Consider the following 26,345-nt stretch of genomic DNA (forward strand, 5'->3'; position numbering starts at 1 on the left):
GTTGTTCAATTGAAGCTTGGAAGAATATGGTGTAGGCATTTCTAAGATAGTTGGTATTGGATCCAATATCAAGACGGTAAAATATGAGGATTCAGTAAATTGTCACAAATCAGTCTTTTTCCATTGAGTAATGTACAAAACACTCAGGTGGATATTTTGCTATAAAGCAAATACGTAAATTCTCCTGCAAAACTTACATTTTTAGTTTGTTGAAAATTTCTATCTCTGAGATCTAGTTCTCATAATGAATTTATGAAAAACTTAGGTGTTAGGTGTTGAAACATAAATCTGAATGAATCTGATAAGGGATAGATGGGATTCAGTAAAATGCTATCAAATATAAATCTCAGTAAGTTGCAGTTATGGGTATTACACAATAAGTTAACTGTTATTGATATTTGGCAGACTTCCTCGCCCATATCGGTTGCCATGAGTGTCTTGATTTCTGGCTGGTCCTAAGTGATTATTATCATTCCAGAATATACTATGGGCTAATGTGTGCAGATCGTAATCACTCCTTCAAAATGTAAACATCAAACATTTTTAGCATTTCACATCTTCGTTCATGAGATGAGCCTTTGATATGCAGTCCTACCCTGATGTCTAACATGAAAGAGTGATATCATTAAAAGACCAGGTTATAACACTGAAGTGTGGCTGTAACATGGGCTCCTTTGTTGGCAAGCTGTGTAAGGCAGGACTCTGGATGACCAGAAGTATAATCCATAGGTGTGCTGTTCTGTTTGACCCGATCTTGATGTTCTTCTGTGTGTATCTTGAAATCTTGACTGAAATCTGTTGTTGCATGTGAGATCTTATAACGTCAACATCAGCTGACTATTGGCTGGTCGATGTTTCATGTCATGGGAACTTAAGTAAGTGTAACAACTAGTTCTGCATCTTAACTGCCTCATTTACTTTAATAGTAGACAGCAGGATCACTGTGTAATATAGAGGCTTAGAGTGCCACACATACAGTGTTATGAACAGGCTGATGTTCATTAGGTCAGTCAGTAGCTCCAAGGTCGCACAGTGTTCAGTATGTTTGCATAGTACTTCATAAGTCTGGGAACCACTGGTAGAGACGTGCTGTCCTCTACCACAACAACAATGGTAACCTGAATACCACTGTCTGTTTTTTGGCATCTCACTTTTTAAATGTGTGTGTCATTGAAGAGCTAATACCTGTGCACTTGTTTCTTAGCTTTAGTGAACTCCACCTCCAGAGACTACTTAGGTAAAATTTACTCTATATTAATTAAGCTTGAGAAATTTCAGTTCTGACAAACACTGGTAAGGGTTTTTTGCCTAAAAGTGTTCAGAATAATGAGGTTAAGAGTCAGTATTCAGTGTTGTGGTTTGAGACATCAAAAGTTGTAATAGAGGTATTCTGAAAATATGTGCTTTTACATGGATGGGATGATTTGCTCTGCAAGCACTACACTGGCTGGTCTTGACAGACTTGGTTTTTGCTGATATGTCATCAATCAACTACAAGCTAACAAGTAATTACATGGTTTATTTGCCTTGTTATAAGTTGGTGTAATAAGGTAAAATCCTCCAAGCCATCACGTAAAAGATAATAATATTTTGGCTTTTTGAAGCGTGAAGTTACGTCGGCCCTCTCAACCAACGAAAGGAAGATAGTTATGTAAGGTATGTCTCAATGGAGCCACAGACAGAAAATCATTAGTGTGGATGGAGAAAATGTGTGCTGCATGCTCTTGATGTCGTGGCTGATGCTGGTCACATGTTTTCAAAGTAATGGTCTCATTCCCAACTTTATGATGAGGTGGAGCTAATATGATGGAACGGTTTAGAATTGCTTTCTGGGATTAACAAGCAGAATCAAAAAGCATGTTGCCTGATAAATTCACAGCCCTTGTAAATTTGGATCTGTTCCCCATTCACCACTGTTTCATACCCAACTGTGTCATTGCAGCTAAACAGTGTTGTGACTGATGGTGTCTTTCTGAGTGCGGACCACCCATGTACAACACTTGAATCAGGCCAGAGGACAGCAGCTTCATCCAGAGCTCATCAGCCTGGCTCTGGCCCACTGGCCAGACAGGCTTTCTCACTGTTCAGCCAGGCATATGTGAGCAGCAGTGGAGCAATGCAAGGAGAGAGACTGTGTGAGAGAGAGGTTGAGTTTAGGAGAGAGGAGGGAGAAGAAGAGCAGAAAGAGAGCTTGAGGGGAACGGTGGGGGTAGAGGGAGACAGAGAAAAGATACAATGAGGGGTGGGGGAGTGATGATGATGAGAGAGTGATGGGAGGGAGGGGAAAACAGGGAAGTTATAATATAGTGATTGTTGTGTTCAAGGAGGGATCTGCTTGTTTTGGTCTATGAGAGGAGGGGCTCTTTTATAGCTTTTTGTTTACTCTGTGTGTGAGAGTATTAATACTGTTTGAGTGGGTGGCAGGGTGCAGCAGTGTAGGTCTTCTACTGTTTAAGCCACAGGTCAAACGCTCAAAAAGATTTTTCTCTATGTGACCAAATCCCATTTGTATCAAAACCAATACCAACCTATCACTGACTTAATCTTGCTCATGTCAGTTAATTTGGTTAATACTTTCCCCAATGTGTGCGTTCATGAACTGTCCCCTAAAAAAAATACTACCTTGTGTTCTGTCACGTGACTCTGCCCTGTCTAACTAACGTTGGTCTCAGTCACTCAAAGCCAAGCTGGCGATATGGCTGACATGTTACTAGTCTTACTACTGAGCCTCAGGCTATGTCCCCACTGATATGTTTAGTGTTAAAAAAAACACTTATGCCTGGTGTCCACACTACTCCAGGTTTTTGAGGCTCTAAAACAGAGACTTAAGGAAACACTGCTGGCCCCGTTTTAGTATGAAAACCCTTGGATTGCTGCGCTGATCTGGACAGACAGAAACCCAGACTTTTGGAAACGTTGACACAGACACCTTCCTCGCCCTCTGGTTTGATCTTAACAGTCATGACTATGACAGCAGTAAAGGTAACATGGATCGCAAGCAAAGGTAACACCACCAAGTGGAGCACAATCACATTACTGAAAATGAAGAGTGCATGGCTCAAAGAAAGAGAGAGACAGAGAAGCGCCAAAGTAATTGTTCATCAGTCATAATCGAGGTAAAGGTTTGAAATAATCTTGATATTGATTTGAAGTCATATCACCCAGAACTACTCAAAAGTATTAAATTAATTTAAATTCACAGTGTAAAAAGACTACAGAATGGTTTACTGATGCCTTTTATTCTTTAAAGAAGTAGATTGTTCCCAGTAGACTACTTTACTTGAGATCAAACTGGTTGCATCATCACAACTCAGCTTCATTTGTAGGTTATATTTCTGGAAATTTCTGTCTGAACTGGCATGTAAAAGATCTTAACAGGTCTTAAAACTCAGAAACTGGACATGCAGAAACCTATAATCAACCCTGAGAATGATTATAGGTCTCTGCATCTCTGAGTGAGTACATGGTTTGTGTGTTTGCTGTCTGAGCCACAGTTAATTCCATTTATATGTTTCCATTTAATTCACTGAGTCAGTCAGCATTTCATAGAAACATTAAATAAAACAAATCTAATGGTCATGAACGGCAGACACCTGTTGCTCCCATTCTCCTGTGTCACACAGCATTTTCTGTTTTATGATGGAATTGAATATACAGGGGAGTATGAGCAGCTGAGCACAAGGGCTGTCTGGGTTGGGGGTGGGTGACTGTACACCTGCTGCAGCTGTTAATCACTCACCTTATCTTTAACACCTGTTCAACTCTGAATGTCAATCTAAAGCTGCTGTGATTTGGGAAAGTAAATCATGAAGAAGATGATAATTGTTGTTGTTCTTACAGTAATTATTCTATTTTTATCATGTCTATATTTGACACATCTTTTAATTTTTTATAAATTTGGTATTTATATATTTTAAGTAGTAATAATCTTCAGGCACAAATAATGAGCATTACTTTAGTAATCTACTCTCTACTCTGTATCATTCTCGTATTTTAATAGCATGTTAGGCTGAATGGATAGTATCACAAACTTGTACCCTGCTGGTTTCATTTTCTTCACATCGCTGTTGTTATTATTCCCTCACACTGCATGTGATTTTATCTTCGATTGGGTGAGCTACATCTAACTGCACATCCAGATGCATTTTGTCTTGTAAAGCCCTCCATTTACACACACACACACACACAGTATAATTTATTGATACTATAAACATTCAGTCAGGTGCTTGCCACCCAGTAAATAAAGTTCTCTCTCAAATTAAATGGGGTCTTTGTGGTCAGAGCTCTATAATCTGTTTGCTGTCTGTCACTTGGCCTTCATTACACTTAAGCCTCATTGTTTCTTGGCTCTTGCCAGTGAAAGTAAAATCTTGTTTTTCACCCACATTCTTTTAACTCAGAGTTTCAGATATCTTTAGCTGCAGCTAAAAGTTCAGGATTTGAAAGCCAAAATACTCCATGATTCACAGCCAGACCACTGTCTGTGAGTATGAGACGCTCAGTGTCATTCTCAATCCCCACATGACAATTTTTCGTACTGATTTAGGGTCTGTTGAGGCTCCTTATGCTTTCAATAAGATATTATGACTTAAGCCATTAACTTACAGCCACAACTGTTCCCATCTTGCCAATAGTAATTATAGGGTGCATGTGTATATTGTATATTTATGTAAGATGATAATACCGCCAGCCACCTCCTCCAGTCATGATTAATTTCATCCTAGTAACAGCAGTTACTATCCGTGTTCCAGAGTTCAGATGCATCGATGGACTGAATTGCTGTCTCAGTTGAGCACTAATGATAAGCCTGAAGTGATTTATGTGCTTCTTCCCTGTTGTCGCCAGACTCATTATGACTTGAATGAGGCATTTGTCACTAGTGTTGTAACTTTGCTGTTATGAAAAAGTTTTGCTAATGGCAATAAAACTCAGGCCTGGTAGCTGGGTGGAGTCGGACCCTGTTTTTTTTCAGAGAAATAACTGAAGATGTATCTTAATGTGGACCTAATACACTGTTACTGTAGCTTGGCCTTTTATAGAGGCATAATATTAATAGATAAACATTTGATTTGATGTATTTTAAACATGTCTGCGCTGACAAGTGCTGATAGTTTGTTTTATTCACCAAACATTTGAGGATGACAGTGATCACAACATTTGGTAAAATTATGGGGGTATTGTGTCATTTTTAAAAATGTGCCTGTCAGTAGGGGCTGATTGCTTGCCCTGCATTGGTCAAGTCTGGATGTGCAAAATTACCCATTACAGAAACACACTGTACAGAGGTACGGAGCCCTTTGGGGCCAGTGGGGGAAAAAGATCCATGTATAAATGTGTAGGTTCTGGGTTTAGAAATCTGTGCACACAATTTGTAGGTCGTGCACTCAGATTTGTATACTGTGCCCTCAGATTCTTGCGTCCTAATAACTTGGTTTGCAAGTTACAAGCACAAAAATACAACGCTACACCATGAAAGCTGTGAAACGTCCAATGCACAACACATTATAACATAAGATCTGTCCTGAAAGACGGAGAGACATACAGGCAGAGATCCCTCCACTGTAGTGTCCTCAAATGACAAAAAAATTACATTTTAAAGTAGAGAAATGTATAAGTAAAGCTTATAGGTATGTGATATATACACCATGTCTAAGGTATGAGTTGTGCTGTTTTCTTCCATCGTAACCACTCTGATTTGTGCAAATAAGTGTTTGGGCACTTTGTGTAGCTCCTCTGCAACTGCAACATGACTGCATAAATGCAAAAAAAATTGTAATTGGATTGGGCTGTATGATACTGTGTACCGATTTATGTCTTACACTGTCTTGCTGGCTTTGCACCTTGCAATAACAATCAAAGTAGTCTGTATATCTGTGTACACATACGATAAATGTCCATATTGGTAATTTATCCTGACTTCTTTGTGCTGTTTAGATTGTGTTGAAGTTCTGTGTTGGTGCTATTGAGGCTGCATTTTTGGCAGCTAAACTCACTTTTCTCAGTGTGTTCCTGGGCGGGTCCTGCTCGACTTGAAACACTCCTGCTGTGAAAGGCTCTATTAACACCGCAGACAGCAAGCTTGGCAGCATGACTCATGCCCTCTAACTTATGACCCACCCAAATCGCCCTCTCACTCAGCTCACCCACTCATCATCCTCCTGTCCCTTTCTGGTACCCACATCCCTGCATTTGTTTCATTACCTTGTTTTTAATCAATTCTTTTCAAGAGTTGAGGGGCTGAGTTGTTGTTGACACTGTATTTTGTAGAAAAACAAGAAGAGATGACTGTAGCAGAATTTAGCAGGCCAACTCCACCACCTCACTCGACGCACCCTCTCTCCTCAGGTGCACAGCAGGGTCTGGTTCTGCTTATAACACACTGACCAACAGCAAGTCTCTGTTTGACTACTGGGAGTGTCTCCTTTGTTACCCACTGACTTCAAGGTTGAGAGGGAGACTAACAGTTTTGTGTGAAATACAGAATTTGTAAAACTTAAAATTTCTACTTTTTTGTCGACTTTTTCACAGCAAACATTTTAACCACTTGTTGTAGTAGGAGAAGTACAGGTGTAACTAATGACGTTAATGATGGCTCCATCCCAGTAAGACATGACAGTGTGACAGCAAGCTAGCATGCACTGTACTGGGACCCTTAAACCAAATAAGCTGAGTGGTATTCAGCCATGATTAACTCTCTTATTTCCACATGCTTTTCTTACTGTGACATGTCATCTGTGAAAAAAGGCCCATACAAACGAGGTGTTTTTAGGCTCTACCTTGTGGTTGTGTTGTATTGGACTGTGGTATTCCATGTGTCTGGTTGACATTCAGTATATGAAGGAGCAAAAATATTAATAATGGTGTTGTTTTGGTTGGGACCAACAGCACCACAACTTGGAATCCAAGCTCTGTTGAACCCATCAAATATCACCTTGTCCTCAAAGGAAAATGTCACCAGGCCTTACATGTAGATAACAAGCCTGGGAAAAGTTCTCAGACACATCCTCCCACTTTCACATCAGAATTATTTTTAAATAAAGCCATGTACAGAAGAGTGTATCCATCTGTTCTATGTAGCAGAAGGTGAACTGTCAACAGCAGATTGAACTGCAGTTTGTCTGTTGTGTACATGGGCAGTATACACTTGATATAGTAGTATTATACAGCACAGAGTGACACCTGAACTATGATATCCACAGTGTGGTTGAGACAGTGAGAAAAGCAGCTAGTGATGATGATGAAATGTCTCATTCAAGATGCTACTCTGATGTTTAGTCTGTTGCTTTGAAGGAGTTCTTGCATGGATTGTTATCCCACACCAGGGCGGCTGTGTTATTATGCCCATTAGGAAATACTGGAGCAGGAGCAGTTTTCCTGTTATTAATAATGGGAGACAAGCAGTGAGATTGTTGTTGAGCCTGTTGATGACCTCCAGCCAAAGGTCACAGCTGGTAAAATGTCACTAGGCTGATTAATGCTCAGAGGGCGGGCATAAGCTGGTCAGTTGGTACTTTATTTGCTGAAACACACAGATGCATAAAAACACAAAGCATTTTTATCATTGTGATGTGAGTTTTGCAAATAAGCACTCAATTGTTATATGGTTTTTACTATGCCAAGACAAAGGACCTTGATACAGGAGACTGCTGTTCATTTCCCCCTTAAAAACTGATAGTCAATGTTGTTGTTCTGTAATCCATGTCCATTTCATAACTTTAACTGTGTGTTGTTATTGTAACCATGACAACAAAGGTCTGGCATGCCTGCCACTGTTTTCAGAGGGTAGGGAAAACGACCCATGTGGTCATGTAGGATAGGATAGTAAAACCAATAATTGAATGTTTTGCAGAGTTTCTGAAGTTGCTGTTTATACCTGTCTGCAACCTTTTGTGAATGCTTGTGTGGTATGTTTTACATATGCCACTTGGAAGCTTTACATTTGCATTTTTTCTTTGGTCTTCCCTGCTAACCCTCTTCTTTTTCCTCCTTTCTCCCTGCAGGTCTGATGCTAGGCTGCAGCTGCTTCAGCCACCATCATGTTCACCAAAAAGAAGAAGTCTCGTATCCAGATCTCAGCTCCATCCAACTTTGAGCATCGCGTACACACAGACTTTGACGAGCAGGAGCAGAAGTTTGTCGGGTTGCCGCGACAATGGCAGTCGCTCATCGAAGACACAGCCAAAAGGCCCAAACCCTTCATCGATGTCACTGTCATCACTACTGTAGAGCCACGCAAGGTGGGATGCTTGAAAATTAAATCAGCAAACTAAGTAGTGAGCAAAGGAAAATTATGCATATTTAAAAATTTGATGGGAATGTTATGTTTTATGTTTATTTGTCTGTGAATTTTGGTCGCTAGACCTAGCTGCATTTTTAATTTTAATTACAACTTCAGATTTACCACAGCATGGTCACTGCAGTGCGTTGGTCTTCAAAAGCCACATCTAGGTAAAACAGTCAAGTTGAGTCTTTTTTACCATGTTACTATTTAACTTGGTGACGCTAATTAACTCTTAGCTGCAGCTGTCGTAGCACAGAATCACAGAAGTTTTACAAAACTGCAAAAATTGACTTTGACTAGAGACAAAAACTCAAGAATATTCAATTTTAAGTACAGAGTAACTAACAAGTCCATTCACAGTTTTACAAGCCATTTAAAAATCCATACAGAATCCTAAAATAGTGACAAAGTGTTGTTATGTTAGGACATCCCATCCTGTCGCCCATTATTAACTGTTTTTTTTTTTCCTCCAAAAAAAAATCTTCAGACAATTGTACGTGGCAACAAGATGGGAGCAGACGGCTCTCTGACCTGGTTGCTGGATGAGTTTGACACCATGTCTGTGACTCGCTCCAACTCCCTGCGACGAGGCAGCCCTCCCATCCAACCTCGCAGGGACTCCAGCTCTTCAGGAGGAGGAGGGCAGGAGAATGGAGATCCTCACCACAGACACTATTCGCACCAAGACAGGTAAGGAATTAAACTGCTTCTCCAGGTGGAGTAACGACACAGATTTTGATCTAAAATATATAACTTGAATTATTTAATAATCATGTATGTATTTCTGCCTGTTGTTGTGCAACATCATTTTATGATGGACCCAGGAGCAAAGCAGAGTTTTTATCAATACAAGCCCCACAAGCATCTGTACTGATGTATGCATCACTTTGGTTCTCAGAGACCGACCCAGACCAGAACACCAGAGCGGCGGTGACCCCCGCCACGGTCAGCGTGCTGTCCGTCCTCCCCAGAGGGATGAGGGACACCAGGGTCGGCCCCAACAGCAGCCCCGGGGCCAAGAGCCCAGCAGGGCCCACAGGGACAGACCAGGCTCTGGCCCTCCCCCTCCCCCTCACAGAGACAGAGAGCCAAGGGACCGGGACCAGGTACGAACTGAAGATGAACCCTGTGTCAAAGATGAAACCAGCCTTGCAACCTATTTATTCATATTTATTCATTATAATATTTGTTATTTTAACATTGCTGTTCATAGGATTAACATAGTTCTCTGTCCTGCAGTCATTGTCTTCTAGACCATTATATTAAGTATTAGCCTTGTTTGTATTTATCAGTCATATTGATATGTCCTTACTCTAAATGAAATAGCAGGTAATGATTTTGTAGTCATTAAAAAATGAGTGCGGGCGGGCTTATACATTTTAATTGTATGAGTATCTTGAATTTTCTTTAATTTGACATTATAACATTAAATCCTCCCTGTAGTTGTTGACCACTTACCTTTATTCTTCTATCCATTTTTCTTTGCAAACTTCACAATAATCCCTCCATCTGTGACCCATCCCTGCCTCTTCTCAGGAGCAGGTGGTTCGCAGGGATCAACCTGGTGATCACAGGCCAAAGTCAAGCTACATGACACGGGATGGCAGCCCTCAATCTCCCAGGGACAAGAGGCCTCTCTCTGGGCCCAACATCCACACCCCAAACCTGCCAGTAACAGAGGGGGTGATGAAGACTGCCCAACAGACCACACGGCCATTTAACACCTACCCAAGGACAGACAGCGAGGGCGGGCGTAGCCCCACAGGACAGGTAAGGACAGCAGCATGATCAGAAAGACAGGCAGAGTAATGCAGTTCAAATACAGTTTTTTTTTTTTTTTTTACTACTTTGTGCAAAGTGCTTTACGGAATTATGTAATAATTTAAACCGTTGAAACAGTGTTTCCATTTTAGTTTTACAGTTAATCTAAGATTTTCCCATACATTTATATTGTAGTAACTACCCTTTTATATCTCGGTGTATTAGGCCATTGCAGGCAAAGATTTTTATCTGGTAATTTTATCCATAAAGTCCCTAAATTGAGAAAATTACTATATTAGAATTTAAAACAACATATTCTGTGATAGAAGATTAAATCCATATTGCATCCTCATTATATGTAAATATTTTTGATGGTATAAGTTATTAAGACATAACAGTTTCTTCTTTTTTATTAAACTTGTGATGACATTCTTCTGTCTCCTTCCAGCCGATTCGACACCATGAATCTTCCCCTCAAAATGGCCCCTCTTGTGGTTCCACCCGAGGTTCCTCCAGTTCCAAGCCCCCTGTAAGCCACCCACACCCTCATCACACATCCCACCCCAGCCTGACCCCTGAGACCAACCAGCATCCACACACTCCTCACCCCAACGTTCCAGCTCCACGGCCCCCTGTGCCCTCTGGGCCACCAGGGTCAGGTGCTCCATCCCAGGGCCGCTCACCACAGAGGGAGCCCCAGAGGGTTTCCCATGAGCAGTTCAGAGCGGCACTACAGATGGTGGTGGATCCTGGGGATCCACGGACCTACCTGGACCACTACATTAAGATAGGTGAGGGGTCCACTGGGATTGTGTGTATAGCCACAGTGAAGACCACAGGGAAACTGGTCGCTGTGAAGAAGATGGACCTGAGGAAACAACAGCGCAGAGAACTCCTCTTCAACGAGGTAAGAGTTCATGATGTAGTTGATTCTGTTTGGCAGAGACACAGCGATTCACAGTAACTGAATGTGGTAATAACATGCAACACTTGATGATTTGAGGACTGCACAGCAGACAGCAAATTGGATTCTTTACTGCACTTACTTCTGTGTTTTAGTACTGTTAATAGTTTTTAATTTTTTTGTATTTCTTCTTCCTTGGCTTGTTAAGTACAAGTAATTGATTAATTTCTAGTTACAGTTAATTTGTACCACTGGCAGCTGAATAGTATAATGAATCTATCTGAGTAATTTTTGAGTGTTTGATTTTATGTCATCAGAACTCTTAAGTTGTGTTTTTCCCACTGGAAAAGAGATTTTCTTTTGTCCCATTGAGCCATTTTCCTCCTTAAATGTATGTTAATACCATAAGTGGCCACTTTATCAGGTTTTCAATCTAACACAATTCAATGCCTTTAATTCTACCCTTACGAAGTTTATAACGTTTCGTTTTTTGGTTGACATTGGAAAGGTGATTATATGTTTATTACCAAGGTCATAGTTAAAGGTACTTGAATCAATTATATCGAGAGGTGTTTCTATATTTTGTCCCCTCTACTAACATACATAAGGACACAGAATATTAGAAGCAATTCTCTATATAATGCAGTATAGTACAACATCATCACTATGACCTTAGTGCTTAAACTTATATTGAGTTAAACAATATTATAGGCATGATAAAAGTAGACTTTATGGTAGAGTCGTTGTATTGGTTTGCATTACATTGTACAGGTGTACCTAATAAAGTGACCACTGAGTGTATACTGTAATACATTGTCTAACTATTCGACCTATCTGTATTTTTCCTACTCTAAACCAGAAGAGAACAATGACCGTCTTATCGCCTGTGTATATAAATCTTAAATTGTAACATTCACAAGTCTAAAAAGTAGAATCCATTCTGCCTTGACAAAAGAAAATTTTGCTATTATAAATTTCACATAAAAACAATAGAGCTGCAAAACGGGGTATGAAAGTCTGTCTCACAATCAGCTCATGTTGCCTTTAGACATAAAATCATTGAATAAGATCAGACACACCTCATAGAACGACTTTGAACTGCTGCTAGAAATGAGGTTTGACTTTTTAGTACACATCACCACTTCATGATCAGATTAGTTGCTAATGGTCACAGTATATTTTAGACATTTGAATTGACATTATAGTAACCTGCAGGGCTTCAGTGTGTTTGCTCAGCATTAGTGGGTGCTGACCAATGCAGCATCGACCTGACAGATACACAACAGCCTGTCCACCTGCAAGGTCACACTGCCATTCTTTTGAGTCTAATAAGTAATGTAATTACACTCTGTGTCTGTGTGTCCATTGATCTCCATTGTAACTGCAGGTGGTGATCATGCGGGACTATCACCATGAGAACGTGGTGGAGATGTACAACAGTTACCTGGTGGGAGACGAGCTCTGGGTCGTCATGGAGTTCCTGGAGGGAGGAGCTCTCACTGACATCGTAACACACACCAGGTAAGAGAGAAATGAACTTAGAGAGAAGATTCATTTATCTAGCAGCTGATAACTTTAAGCACTTAAACCATTGTGGGTGGGTACATGACCTTGCAGTCCATGTAATCCAATATATTTTAATTTGATTTAAGTCTTTTAGTTTCTAACGAAGACTTATTTTATTTTCACCGACTCCCTATTATACTGTGTCCTGCTAATTTCCTTCATTAAATCCCCCACCCACCAAAAGTCTTTCCTTCCATAAGGGGGCAGTGTTTATCTAATGTGTTCCTCACAGAGAAAAATACCACTATGGCCTGTGTCATTTTATTTTTTCACAACAGCAAGCAATTTATTGATTTACATGATAGTTTTCCAAATATTCGCAAGTTTTATATCTGACTGTTTCTCTACATAAAACTATAAAACATAAACCTGAAGTTTTTTTCTGGTCTGTTTGTCACACATCATCAACATGGTTTCAGGAATGATCAAACCTGACAGTAGAGTGAACTGGGGATGTTGGGAATGTTTTAATACTACAAAAACAGATCTGGTGAGCAGTCTAAACTGACATTTCTCTCTGATGTCTCCTTCCCTCTCCAGGATGAACGAGGAGCAGATTGCCACAGTGTGTTTGTCTGTCCTGAAGGCATTGTCTGTCCTCCACACACAGGGTGTGATCCACAGAGACATAAAGAGTGACTCCATCCTCCTCACTCATGATGGTCGGGTATGTACCACAGTCCCTTTTAAGAGCCACAACCTAGCTCTTTTTAGGCCAGAAGAGCAGCTTTATAAAAGGCATTAAAGCTGTATAAAAAAGACTTATTTAAAACAAGCTTCCTTTAAAAATAAAACAGAAAGTAAAGCAGAAAAAAATCTTTGAGCTGACCAGTCATAGCAAATACTTCAAAGTGAATAATGTAGTAGCAGCACAAATCTGCTTTTATATCTCAAACCACAACACTGGCTGAGGCAGCACTTTAACAGCATAAAAGGCCTTTTTCACAGCAAACGTCTTGATTAAAAGCATTAATATAATTAATCATGGCTCTGTTCCGTTTCAGTGTTTTAGTAAGCCATTTCAACATGCACAATACCACGGCCCAGTATTACCACAGTGAAGTTGAAGCAATCATTAATGCTAAGGTTGAGCTTAGTTATTTTGTTATTAGCTGCATCAGTGCTTTTTTCTGCTATGACTTCTGGTATGCACATGATTGACGGAGAGCGGCTCCTCACCCATTCCTATTCAGAGTTTGTTCCCCAGGATGCACAAATTCAGTGCAACGCTGCAGCCACTGACAAAAGTTGACCCATTTTTACAAGAATAAAGGGAAAATGTTGGCTGTAAAAAGGAACTTTGCTAACCACCACTGTAGAATTGAGGCAGATGGTAAATCATTTCCTGCTTATTGGCAAACAAGTTTCTGCTTTCTACAGAAAATGAAACCAACATGGTTGCACAGCAACACCAGGGGAAAAAGAGAACTCAGATTTTGGTGTGTCAGTCAACAAATGCATACATTGTCAATGCCACTCACTGTTAAGTTTGTACTTTGGCGTTTCAGTCATGGTCCAGATGTGATGAGAGAGGACAAAAATTACACAAGACTGTGACTCTGTGGTTTATATGTTGCTATTTACTTGGTTCCTTTGCAGAGAGCATAGATGTTGTGGTTCTCCTGAGCTGAGAGCTCACCAACACCATTACTGTGCATTTCAAAGAGGTCTGCATGTGAAGGCAAATCTTCTGCTAAATCTTGTCAGTGGTCTGGTGAAGCTTATATCATATAGATCACATATTTCTTAATGATTCTGGAGACAGAATGAGTAGTTTCAGCCCACTGTACCACATTTTACTGATTCACTCAACATTAGTCACTCAGCAAGTGCAGATTGATATCACAGTCACATCACCAAGATGTGATGTAAATCTAAGGCAGACCTTAACATCTGTTTTTGCTATATTTGTAGGTAGGCTGAAGGTGGCAACTGTTAGCTCTCTGTTTCTCTGTACTTGTCCATTCATTGGTGGGCTGTGTTTTTCTTCCACTTTCTGAATCACGTTATTAAATATTAAATTGTTCCTGATGTTATTGATGTATTAGGCTTAATTAATTCACATTGTGTTTGCTAAATTAATTGTTTTTATATTAAAAAGTTAGTAGGCAGGCCTGTTGTAGTTTTTTGCTGAGCCTCTTGAACTTACAACAACATATATGTCCAAGTCACACATTTAATGATAAGATGAGCTAAACTGTAAACCACAGTGTCCTTGATGAAAGCTGATGGGTTTGTGGTTTGATTTCTTTGACAGCTGGGGTTTCACCCATCATCTTGGCCTTTTGCAGTATGCACGGCTAGGCAGGCCTGCACAGCAACACTGAAGTGCTTCCTCTATATTGTGGTGCTCTGTTAGGCAGAAAAGGCACCTGCAGGCGCCGCTTCACATTGCTTATTTTCCTGCTAATGTGTTTCTCAGAGGATACTCTGCATCACTCTGCTCTGTGATAAAGTGATATCAGCAGAAATGATCAAGTCTGACTCATTTGGTGCATGTAATCATCTTTATTGATCTGGATGATGAAAAAATGGAAAGTATTGTCTGTGTGCAGTTATATGTGTGCACCAAAGGGTGTAAAATTCCCCACACTGTCTTTTTTGTGTCCTTTTGTGGCAGGAGAAATTTTGGATGCGCATGTATTTGAAAAAACATTTCTAATTTGAAGTGTTGATGAATGTTTAAATAGTAGCAGTTTGATTTCAGGAAGACTTCTGAGTGCTCACATGTTCACTCAGAAAACTTCCGCTGGCTGATGTGGTGTTTTGGTGCTGAGCCGTGTTTGAGTTTTGCTTGTGGTTAGACCTGACAGGGGAAGCTAACTCGACCAAGCATGGGCAGTTTCTCATCAGTGGGGTGGGTGTATTTATTATTATTTTATTATTATTTATTTATTTATTTTCTTGGTGTGTCTGAATGCACCAGTGCACTGGGTGGTGTATGTGAAAGAGTCTTTCAGACATCCATTCTCTGATTAACTCATTTATCAGTGTTGAGGTTATATTTATAAAAAGCTTCGTAGGTAAAAATGTCAGTGTTGTCTATGAAGCTCAGCTCGTCAGTGGCAGCCATGTCATCATCTCTATGTATGTGAGAGTGTTCATATTTGTGTGCACCACTTCTCATTGCAAGTTTCATTTCTCTCTCAGCCATCTGTGGAGAGCGGCCGGCCTCATGAACAACATCAAAGGCTGGTTGTCAGTCTAGATACCAACCATGCACAAACTTTCTCGGAAATGGGTGGACGGCAGTGGTGGCTCAACTATTGTGACATATGAAGCTGTGGCTGAGATATCTAAATTGAATATTTTTATGCAGCTGAAACACATCTCATATATCTGTTTATATTGAACTTCCCTTCATCTGTCCTTGATCAAAAGTCATATTGACTATGCTGAATCAATTTATAATAATATGCACTATGAATAAGCGACTCCCAAACCTGCACCGCAGTGCCAGACATTCCTCCGCCTTCATTTTTCAGCCCTATCACAGCATCAGAAAAGGTTTCTGGCTGCTCTGACAAACATTTAAGAAATGATAAATAAAGTGGATACAGAGAGTTATTTTATTTGTTCAACCTCACATACACAAAATTCATGTTAAAAACATCTTGGCTGTTAGAGTCACTATGTTGTGTACTTTCTGTGGGAAATAATCCTGACATTTCCACCTCTCTTCTGTCTCCAGGTGAAGCTGTCAGACTTTGGTTTCTGTGCCCAGGTGTCCAAGGAAGTGCAGAGAAGAAAGTCTCTGGTTGGAACACCGTACTGGATGGCACCAGAGCTCATATCCAGGTTGCCTTATGGACCAGAGGTAACACCCAGATGTTTTTCTTCAGGATCTTAGCATTATTTGAACATCTAAACGAGCACATCTCTTCTAATTTTTGATGGTCTCTTCACATTTTGTCCAGGTGGATATCTGGTCTCTGGGCATCATGGTCATAGAGATGGTGGATGGAGAGCCACCATACTTCAATGAGCCACCACTAAAAGCCATGAAGATGATTCGAGACAACCTGCCTCCCAAACTGAAGAATCTGCACAAGGTACAGAGACAAAAGCAGAAAACACTTGTATGCACAACCAGTAGCAGATGTCACAGATGTCCTTCTACCTTCAAACACAAATATGCATTTTGTGATTTCCCTCAGCTAAAACAACAAAATCAAATGCATAGAAAATCATTATTTGTTTGGAATTATAACAGTAAAGCTTTTGCTTCCACGAGAGGAAGAGAAGAAACAAGTTAGTTGTGTTTTTACACATTGGATGTGACAAAAGGGTTTGATTACAATCTGTGTCATTTTTTTTATTGTAACTGTCATTGAGTGTTTGAGGTTGAAAAGTGATACACCAACTGTTGAGTAATCTGTGACCTTTTTATTGACTTTTTCTTCATTGATTCATCGTTATCTCTGCCCTGGCACAAGTCCCATTACTATTGCCACATCCCTGACTGATGGCATGTAATTCACAAAGGCAATAAGATGGCATTTTTGAGATTAAAGGATTAAGACAGCTAAATAAGCAGTTGTCAAGCAGACATGTTAGGCACAGATAGGGGTAATTGCTCTGTAATTTGCCCCACCAGTTACTTACTACCCTCCAACCATTAGGTGACTGACAGTGAAGGCTGTTTTGGTGGATGGTGTGGGCTTATATATATTGACATGCAGATTGGAGTAGAGAAGCAAAAAAATACTCACAAGTCATTTTTTTGTTTGTTTTTTGTTCAGTTTTTTAAAAACACAAATCTCTGACCATCATTTTGCCAGGGGCACTAAGTTTACATGCACTGTAGAAATCCAATTATTTCTAGCATTTAGCAGTAGCTTGATTTAAATGTCATATCACAAAATCTGATTCCATTTAAGAATAAAAATGGTGAACACATTTAGATTTCTGATGAAAAGATATATTAGATGTTTAAATGTATAATTACTCCTGTGCTGAGTGTCCCTACATCCAGAATGATTGAATGAATGTTTTCTCCCTCTCTCTTTACCTTTCTCCCAGGTCTCCCCTGTGCTCAAGGGCTTCCTGGACAGGATGTTAGTGCGAGACCCGGCTCAGAGGGCCACAGCCAGTGAGCTTCTCAAACACCCCTTCCTGACGAAGGCAGGTCCGCCATCTTGCATCGTCCCTCTGATGAGGCAGAACAGGATGAGATGAGACGTGACAAGAGGACCTCCAGTCTGTGGTGGGCAGCGTGTGCAGGTTCAGATGGAACAGAATACTCCTGCACACAGAGTAGTGGCCCTCAGAGGTCGTGGATGAGAGGTCTGTGCTTCAGGCAAAACTCTCAGAAAAGTGCTGTGAGCTGCGAAGTGTGAACCAGGTGTGCAGGAGTATTCTATTTTTCTTATGTGAATCACTGAACTGTGGGGAGTATATTCCCTGAATAAGAGGCAATAAGGCGGTGTGTGTGTGTGTTTGTGTGCGCGTGTGTGTGTGTGTGTGTGTGTGTGTGTGTGTGTGTGTGTGTGTGTGAACTCTCTCTTGGAGTCGTGAAGGTGGAGTACAGAGAGAAGAGAAGCCACAACTTGCCTGTTGAATGATTTCAGCTGCTTTCATTTAAACACTTTGTTTTAATTGAAAGGCATGAGCTGAGAAGATCAAGGACTGTGGCTGTTTTTACTTTTCCATTTGGACCTTACCTGGATTTTAAGTGTGAAGGTTGGGTTTTGCACACCAATGAGATGCTTTTAAGGAGCCGAGATGCCTGTTGGCTAATTTTAGAGATGGTCTGAGCGACATTTTAATCTCACTATTGGACAGTCTGGAAGCTGAATTTTCTTCACTACAAGGACTTCTCTCACTGACGGATCCCAGGCTCAGACACTGTCCTCGTCACACCCAGAACTTACTACTGAGGGAGGAACTCTTTTGGCTCGAAAATGAGCTAGACTGACTTTATTTTGTAGCCATAAAAACACTAGCTTTCTCTTGTAAACAAGAACACATACACTAAGTCAAAACGTAAACACTGGAGTTGTGGTTTTTTAACAGATGAATTTTTCTCTTATTTTCTCCTTATTTTCCTGTGTAAGTACAATGAACATAGAGAGATATATCAGTTTTGATGTTTTACTATCTCAATTTTGTGGTTTGTGTTTTATTATTATTATGATTTGTTGTCTGGTTTATTTTAGAGTGAGATGTGATAATTTCTGAAGCACTGTCGACAAGAGATAGAAGCTGCACTCCCAGTTGATTCCAGCGCGCAGATAATAGACACAATAGACATGTTATTTTGTTTTTTTTTTAGATCAGACCAGATAGGACTTTTGACCATTAACCTCAGTGGTCAGAGGTCAGTCAGATGAGCAGAAAATGTTTTTACAGAAACACAAAAACTACAGAGAAAACGAGGATGAGAGTACACCACATTAAAACTAAATGAGTCTAAAATCCTGATAAAACAGATAAAAATCATTCCCCTGTTTTAGCATATTTTTAAAATCTTTTAAACATCTGGCTCTTACCATGAGGTTTTCAGGAGAATAGGCTTCACCACACCCTTTTTTACATTTTTTTTATTTCACAAACTAAAGGTTGAGGTAGGAAATAAACATGAGCTGCTTTCAGGGCAGTTGGCGAGTTGTTTTCAAACTGTGGTGCATGTCAGCTTCCTTGTAATGTAATCACTCTCCTTCCACAAACACACAGCAGTTGCTGTAAATGGTCAGCTGCTGACGTGAAGGAGCCCTCATCGTGTTGTTCTACTAGGCCGCTCATCCAGTTGAATCGATTAATGTTTGATTGCCTAGTTAATGCATCTGCTAGACTGCTCCTGAATCCACCTCCAAGTGTCAGTGCGTGGAAGGAGCAAACTGTAGGTCTTTGTCATCCGGCGAGTACCTTATTTCTAAAACTCTTACACTAATCATTGTGACACACAGAAAGTAGTAATAGTGTTAGAGATCAGGAAAAAAAATGTTGCTCATGCTCCTTATGTGTGTGTGTGAAGATATGGAATGTGTTATTATTTAATGTTTGCATTTAATTGACATGCATTTGGCAGTTGACAAGGTAATAGAAGAAGATGATAATAGAATTACTTAGAAAGGAGGAAACATGTTCATGAAAATTCACTCTGAACACTAGTTGAATAACAGCTGCTAATAATGAAAACACTCACACGAATGAGCTTAAAATAATCATCAGACCTGGGTAAAATTTTGAATGGCACTGAGACAAACCTCAAAATTAAACGTCACTTTAAGTTTAAAGTTGAGTAAATTTCCCTACAAAACAGACTCCTCAGATTATTTCTCAGTTAATTTTATGACCATTGACCAACCAGGAGCAAAAACCTTCCCACCATCTTATGTGAAAATATGTAGTTTGCTGGAGATTCTGCCGGTTCACAGATAGGAGCTCTGTAAAGGGGCTGAAAACAGCTTTTATAGTGGACTGAATAACACTGCTGTGACTCATTTGGAGTACAAGGCATGTGGGGGGTTTTCACATCAGGACATTCAGATCAGTCACTGTAAATTATGCAAGCTTCAGTTTCATATACTCATCTTATTGCCCCCTCTACCAAACATCACCCAAAGCCCCCTCAGCACACTGAATGAAACCACAGAGAATTAATTACAGTTGAGTGAGGCCCAGGTCTGGTTATTATACGCCCACTTCTGTCTTTATCAGCGGACATCTGTAGTTTCACACTGTACCTCGTAGCAATGAACAGTCACTTATACAGAAGATCAAATTAAAGATAAGACTGTGGCCCATTCATCTCTCTCAAGGTAATAAGATGCACATAAACACGGCCTGCAGATACATTCCCCTCTCTAGGCCAAGGCTGCTGTTTCCATTCCTTCTATGTCTTCCAGCTGCTGCAGAGAAGAGCCTCCTCTCATCAGAGCAGACCGCAGTCATGTAGCATTTTGAAGACAGTCAGGTGCTTCTTAAAATTAACGCATGGAAACATTTTCTCAAACTTCTAGATGCTGTCTCCTGTCAGAAATACTCGCTTTTTAAAACTACAGTTTAAAACTGCAACTAAACAAATGGACATTTTTTGGATTGCGTAGCACAGTCACTGCACAGAACACTGTCAAATACTTTTCTACATACATATGCAGTATACACTGCTATACATCCTATACTGCAGCTGTAGGCGCCCTGTACTCCAGCGCTCCTGTTGATAGAGTGAATGATCACTTGTGCAAACCAGTGACTGTGAGGCCTTGTACAAATAGTGGCGGCACAGAGTAGGATGAAGTAGGTTTTTATTCCAAGCTAATAAGAGTTTTTTTTTTTTCTAACATGGTTGACAATTTGTGTAAAGCACAGCTAGCTATAGTTTGTGATCGGAGAACTAAAGTCATCACCAGTTTATTAATGTTGCTAAGATCACTGACTCCTGCAGCAGCACTCTGCAGGGGCGTGTGGCTGTGGTTACTGTGATGATGCTGACTCCATGAGGTTGCACCTTAACCCAAATACTTCCTTTCAGACATTGTTGTCTGTAACTACAAGCTCTAGTCATATTTTCACTTAGTTGAACTCTGTTGTCTCTTCTCTTAGTAGATTTATAAAAGAAAATGAACAGTGAGAAGAGAGACAGTTTAGTTTCCACTTGCTAAAACACGCATCATGACTTTTCTTGGCCAGACTGAAGCTGCTTCAGAAACCGTTTGGTTTGAGCCACTGCCGGTCAACTTTGTACCTGATAGTTTTTTGATTCGAAAGCATTGACAAGAAATTTCTAGCTGCTGTTTTGTTTACTTTGGCCACTTACCAGACAGTGAATTTTCAGCTTTGTAAGTTTCTGGATCTTTTTGTTGTGATGTTTCATGTTTGTAGCCTTTTGCTTCTAATCAGAAACAGGATGTCTGAGCTGAATGAGATGATAGACTGAATGACAATCAGATATAGTCGAGGTAATTCAGTTCAGGCTCTGATATTTAAGATAAGACACTGAATTTGTTTGTTTCCTGGTTTAAGAGTGATTCCTCAAAATCAGGATGTCACATTTGAATACAGATCCCAATAGAATCTTTTAAATTGAAGACCAGTTTATTCATCACTCAGAGTGTTTTAAATAATTGTAAACATTTGAAAATAGACTTTATGATGAAGCTGAGAACGTCTGCTAAATGCTAGTAATTTGCATCTGGTGTGTCCTGCTGTACTTTTTAACAGGCCCTAGGCGGCTGGTGAAATGGGTGTTTTATATGTGACTGATTATTAAGGCCACTGTTAGGCAAAATATCATAATTTGAGATTTTGAGAGTGAAGTCATAATATTACAAGAAAAAGTTGTGCTGTTTTGGGGGAAAAGTTATAATTTATTGAGAGAAAGTTGTAATATTTTGAGAAAAATTATATAACAAAAATGCAAAAAGCAAAATGTTGGTGTTCTGCTTCGATAAGGTGAATTGGAATACGTTTTAGAATTTCCTGAAAGTCCATACTGCAGCCTACAGTTAATATTTTTACTTGTGTTCCACTTGTGTTTGAACTGCACCTAACTGGGTTCATTTTCATTTCATTGAAAATAAGGTGCTTATATTTTCTTTCTCAAAATGTTACAAATTCATTCTGAAAATTAAATCTCTGATCATTTATATATATTCCTAACTGTGGCCCTAATGCTCATTGTATATAAGTTCCTGTTTATTTGTTTTTTAATCCCTTGTCCTAACTGCCTTTTATCCAGGTGTAAACAAACACACTTTCTATGGTATTACAGACTGTGTTGTTCCTGTTATGCCTCATCCTACATTTGATCAGTTGTCCTTCGATTATCAATGTGAAAATCCCAAATATGTTCGCTCTACTTGTGGACTGATGTTGCTTATTAGACTGTAACAACATTTTTATGGACCAGAGTTATACTGCTTCTGTGAGGGTACATGTGTGTGGACATGTATACATATTCATGAGTTCATGCCTTAACACTAACGATCACTACTTGACGGATTACGATTCTGCCTCGACACTAAGACTGTTAGTGATGGTGGAAGCAAACCTCCATGATGCTTTGTTCTTCTCATCTCACATATCTGAAAAGTTTTCAAGTGATTTTTATGTCATTTGTTTGCCAAGTGGTGTCTGCATCTTTTGGCTGATGTGTTAACTTTAACAGCTCTCATTGACATTCCTCACAGAGAACACTTCAGATTGAGGATCTTTAATGTGGTTACTGAGTGCCTCAAAGCCGGCGCTCTTCTCACCTTGGTGTTGTTTCCTGATGGAGAAAAGATGTAGTCCACAGGGATTTTTCAAGAAGCAGGACTGCTGGCTCCTTGCTTCACAAAACTGACTTACAAACGTGTCTGTTGATTTCTTTACTAGTAGGCAATGAGCAGCTCCATTGCTGCTGTTCAGGGTTCATTGTTTTGCTTCAGCAGCACGTTGACAGACATTTCTCCTTTTAGGTGAGTAGTATTGATTCTTGGAAAACCCCCTGCAGGACTTCACCTCTGGTTTCCACAGTGAACGTGTCGTTACTGAGGCTCATTTCTGGTGTCACCAGAATCCATGACCACTACTGACCAACAGTCTACTCTACAAGATATGTGACAAAAAAGAGCAAAACAAATGAATTCTTCCTCTGTTCGACTGTAATGATTCTCGTTGACTCGCCTCTTGTTTAAAAGCTGATTTCGTTGATCTGTTGCAGTATTGGCATTTTGTCATGCATCAGATTCCAACAACTGTACCTGCACCATCTTGTTTTTGTAAATTTCACTGGTATTGTAAAAACATAGACTACACTTTGAAAATTTTACTTTTTTTGCAAATACAATTTTTGTAAAAGTCATCCATGGTGTGTGTTTTCTGTAATACTTGTGTTTTGAAATGTTATTTTTCCACAGAGAAGAGTTAACCTGCAGAAAAAATACATCAGAGAATGTAAAAAAACAAACATGGCTCGAAGTGACCTGACAGTCAGCTGCTCTGTGCAGCTTTAATGCTCATTACATACTGGAAATAAACAAACGTTGGATGCATGAAAAATGTAAAGTTTAACCTGAGGGTGGTGTCAGAGGAAAATCATGTTGTAAATCAAAAGCATCTCATCAGCATTTTGCTAAGCTGTGCTCAGACTTTAATGCTAATGTTCGTTTAATTTCCATGTTGCTGTAACTATTGGATCTCTATGTGCTGGTAGCAGCATGTCAACATGGATACATTCACATTTAGCTTGTAACATGAAGCTTGTTAGTGTCAAAGGTTAGATTGTATGATACAACCCAGCATTTCATTGTGATACATGTTGGAAAGAGCAATCAGAGCACAGGCACTAAATGATCTGGCTAACATCATAAATTACTGGTGCAGAATAGTTGTATATGAACATAAATCATGTTGAGGAATTCGTATCTGATGATTTGTCTGTGCAGAGTGCAAAGACGCTGTTGCTCTTTGATTGTGACAGACTAACCTGTTGATTCAGATCATAAATAAGACCTAAAACAATCTCATAAACATCTTTTTCTCTTAGACTACACTGTTTTTCCTTTCCTTGTATTTTTCAACACCAAACCAATAATCCAAATCAGTCTTTACATGTGATGTGGTTTATTGTACATAAAATATATACATTTCAGTTCTTGTAGCATTATTACATCTCCAAAGCAGCTGCTTCCTTTAGAAATTTACACTAACTGTGGATGCAAAAGACTTTCTGCAGGAACTTGTAACTTGTTTGAGAAGCACGCTCAATCTGTTCTGACTTACACCATCCAGCCTGTAATGCTTTTTTTTTTTTTTCTATATTAGTCATCACAGTTTATAAACACATAAGCATTTGGCAGCATGAATATGTGGGTTTAAAAGAGATGCATGAAACTCAACATCAACTGTGGTACCTCTTGGAATATCTCATCCAGGTGTTGGTGTTTTTGCCAGATAACCACTGGGGTTCAATAAACACAAACACGCCATCAAACAGCAACACAGGTCCAGAAATGCAAAATACACAACGAGCTACTGCTTTACTGATGAAGTGATTCAGGCAGACTCGGTCATTAAAGGATGAAGAGATCTGAATAGGTTTGAATAGACGAGCCTGCACTGTATCAGATGTCATAACGAGGCCTAAATTGAAAGCCATCTTTCACAATAACCTCAGTGACTAATCAGTCATGTAGACTGATGACGTTCCCACACGCTGCCTGGTGATCTGGTGCTGCTGAAGACCAGCCGTCAGTGGAAACCCTGAAGATTTCTCTGCTGTATTACAGCTACAGCCAGAGTCAGCGCGTTGTATTTTTAGCACTTCCGTCAAGTCGCCTCGTCAGTTGAAGTGAGCGGTGCCAGCTCTGCAGGCTGCGCTGCTCTTCAGCAGAGCTTTCACTGTAAACAGTCAACATGAAGGGTGGGCTCCTCCAAACAGTGACAGCTATTACAGACCACAGGCCAGCTGTGTTTATGATGCGTGTGTTTGTGTTAGTATGAAAGTAAAGACGAGGTGAGGACGCTTTTTACTGCTTCTTCGGTTCTTTAGTTTAAGATAAAAACCTGAGTTGAGAGTTTAATGTAGAAGACAGGCTTCGTGTGTATTTAAGCATGGTGGGGTTGGTAACTTTAAAGAGAGTATAGAGTTAGTTTATACATATAGAAAATATATTAATTATAAGTATAGTCATAGAGAAATGCATTTTCCCCAGTAGGTGCACATACACAATGAAACTAGGTCACCAGTTAGGAACGTGTTGCAATATAGGAACAGGATAAGATAATATAACAAGCATGTGGAGGACAAACTACTTCTGCTTCAGAACTAAGATGTGAAACTGTGATAAATGTATCAGTCAAATTATGATTTAACTGTGAGCAATGTAATAAATAAATAAGATATGGAGTGTATTTACTTTCAGTGCTTTTCAGGCGACTGCGCGATATGTTGAGGTTCATGGCTTCAAAAGTAGGCCTACAAATAATTCAGAATCAAGTTACATGTCGGTTGATCACTCGCTCCAGCGTTGTGGTCCAGCCCGAAATATCTCAACAGCCCTTGTATGGATTGCCATGGTTCCCAGAAGAAGGATCCTACTACCTTTGGCTATCCACCGACTTTTTCTGTAGTGCCATCAGCCAGTTGTTTTGGTTTGGTTTTTTGTGAAATGTCTCAACAGCTTTGGATGGATTGCAAAGAGATGTGGTACCACATACGCCTACGTAGGCTTTGAGTGCTGAAACTTTAGTGATGATCCAGTCGAAGTTTTTACTTGCCCTGTAAAATATCTTAACATTTTACAGATTTATTTTGAACCACAGTTCATAAAACTGTAGAACAGGTCAAAACATTAATGGGCCTTCTGAGTTTGTGGCTTTTATTCGGAACTGTGAACTATTGTGAAACTGTTTCCAGTAAGTTCGAGTTGCTCGGTCTTCATTTGTGTGGTTATTCTAATGTAGCATACTAGAGCATATTTTTATTTTGGTATTGGCCACAATTTCCTTCTCCTAATCTCTGTGTGTGTGTGTGTGTGTGTGTGTGTGTGTGTGTGTGTGTGTGTGTGTGTGTGTGTGTGTTCATGTCTTTCAATTGCTGTGGGGACATTTTGGCCAGTCTTCACAACTTCAAAGGGCCTTTTCAGGTTTTGGTTAGGGTAAGGGCTGGGGAATGCATTATGTCAACAAGTGTCTTCACAGGGAGAATAAGACAAGAATGTGTGTGTGTGTGTGTGTGTTTGTGTCTCAGGGTAAGGATGTGTTTAAGGTTAAGGGACAGGGTTAGGCAAGTAGTCATAAGGTTAAGGTTAAACAAGTCTGCAGGAAATGAATGTATGTCAATGTGATCAAGACACCATTGTGTGTGCGTGTGTGTGTGTGTGTGTGTGTGTGTGTGTGTGTGTG

The 26,345-nt window shown here is 39.9% G+C and overlaps 1 protein-coding gene across 3 annotated transcripts in view; it reads left to right on the plus strand.

The window, feature by feature from the left end:
* The window catches only part of pak4 (p21 protein (Cdc42/Rac)-activated kinase 4), a 33,132-nt gene extending 9,831 nt beyond the window's left edge, over nt 1–23,301 (plus strand). For all 3 annotated transcript variants that reach the window (XM_023410329.2, XM_023410331.2, XM_087175165.1), the window contains exons 2-11: nt 8,001–8,237; nt 8,769–8,971; nt 9,180–9,387; nt 9,818–10,051; nt 10,491–10,949; nt 12,334–12,467; nt 13,053–13,179; nt 16,204–16,329; nt 16,430–16,564; nt 17,535–23,301. In XM_023410329.2, coding sequence (XP_023266097.1) covers nt 8,037–8,237; nt 8,769–8,971; nt 9,180–9,387; nt 9,818–10,051; nt 10,491–10,949; nt 12,334–12,467; nt 13,053–13,179; nt 16,204–16,329; nt 16,430–16,564; nt 17,535–17,690 — 1,983 coding nt within the window. In that variant the 5' untranslated portion in view covers nt 8,001–8,036 and the 3' untranslated portion in view covers nt 17,691–23,301. The remainder of the gene's footprint in view (nt 1–8,000; nt 8,238–8,768; nt 8,972–9,179; nt 9,388–9,817; nt 10,052–10,490; nt 10,950–12,333; nt 12,468–13,052; nt 13,180–16,203; nt 16,330–16,429; nt 16,565–17,534) is intronic.
* The last annotated feature ends 3,044 nt before the right edge of the window (nt 23,302–26,345 follow it).

This window comes from Seriola lalandi, unplaced genomic scaffold, assembly GCF_002814215.2.
Source record: "Seriola lalandi dorsalis isolate HSWRI2012SDOR001 ecotype SW California unplaced genomic scaffold, Sedor1 jcf7180002054422, whole genome shotgun sequence".
Taxonomy (NCBI): domain Eukaryota; kingdom Metazoa; phylum Chordata; class Actinopteri; order Carangiformes; family Carangidae; genus Seriola; species Seriola lalandi.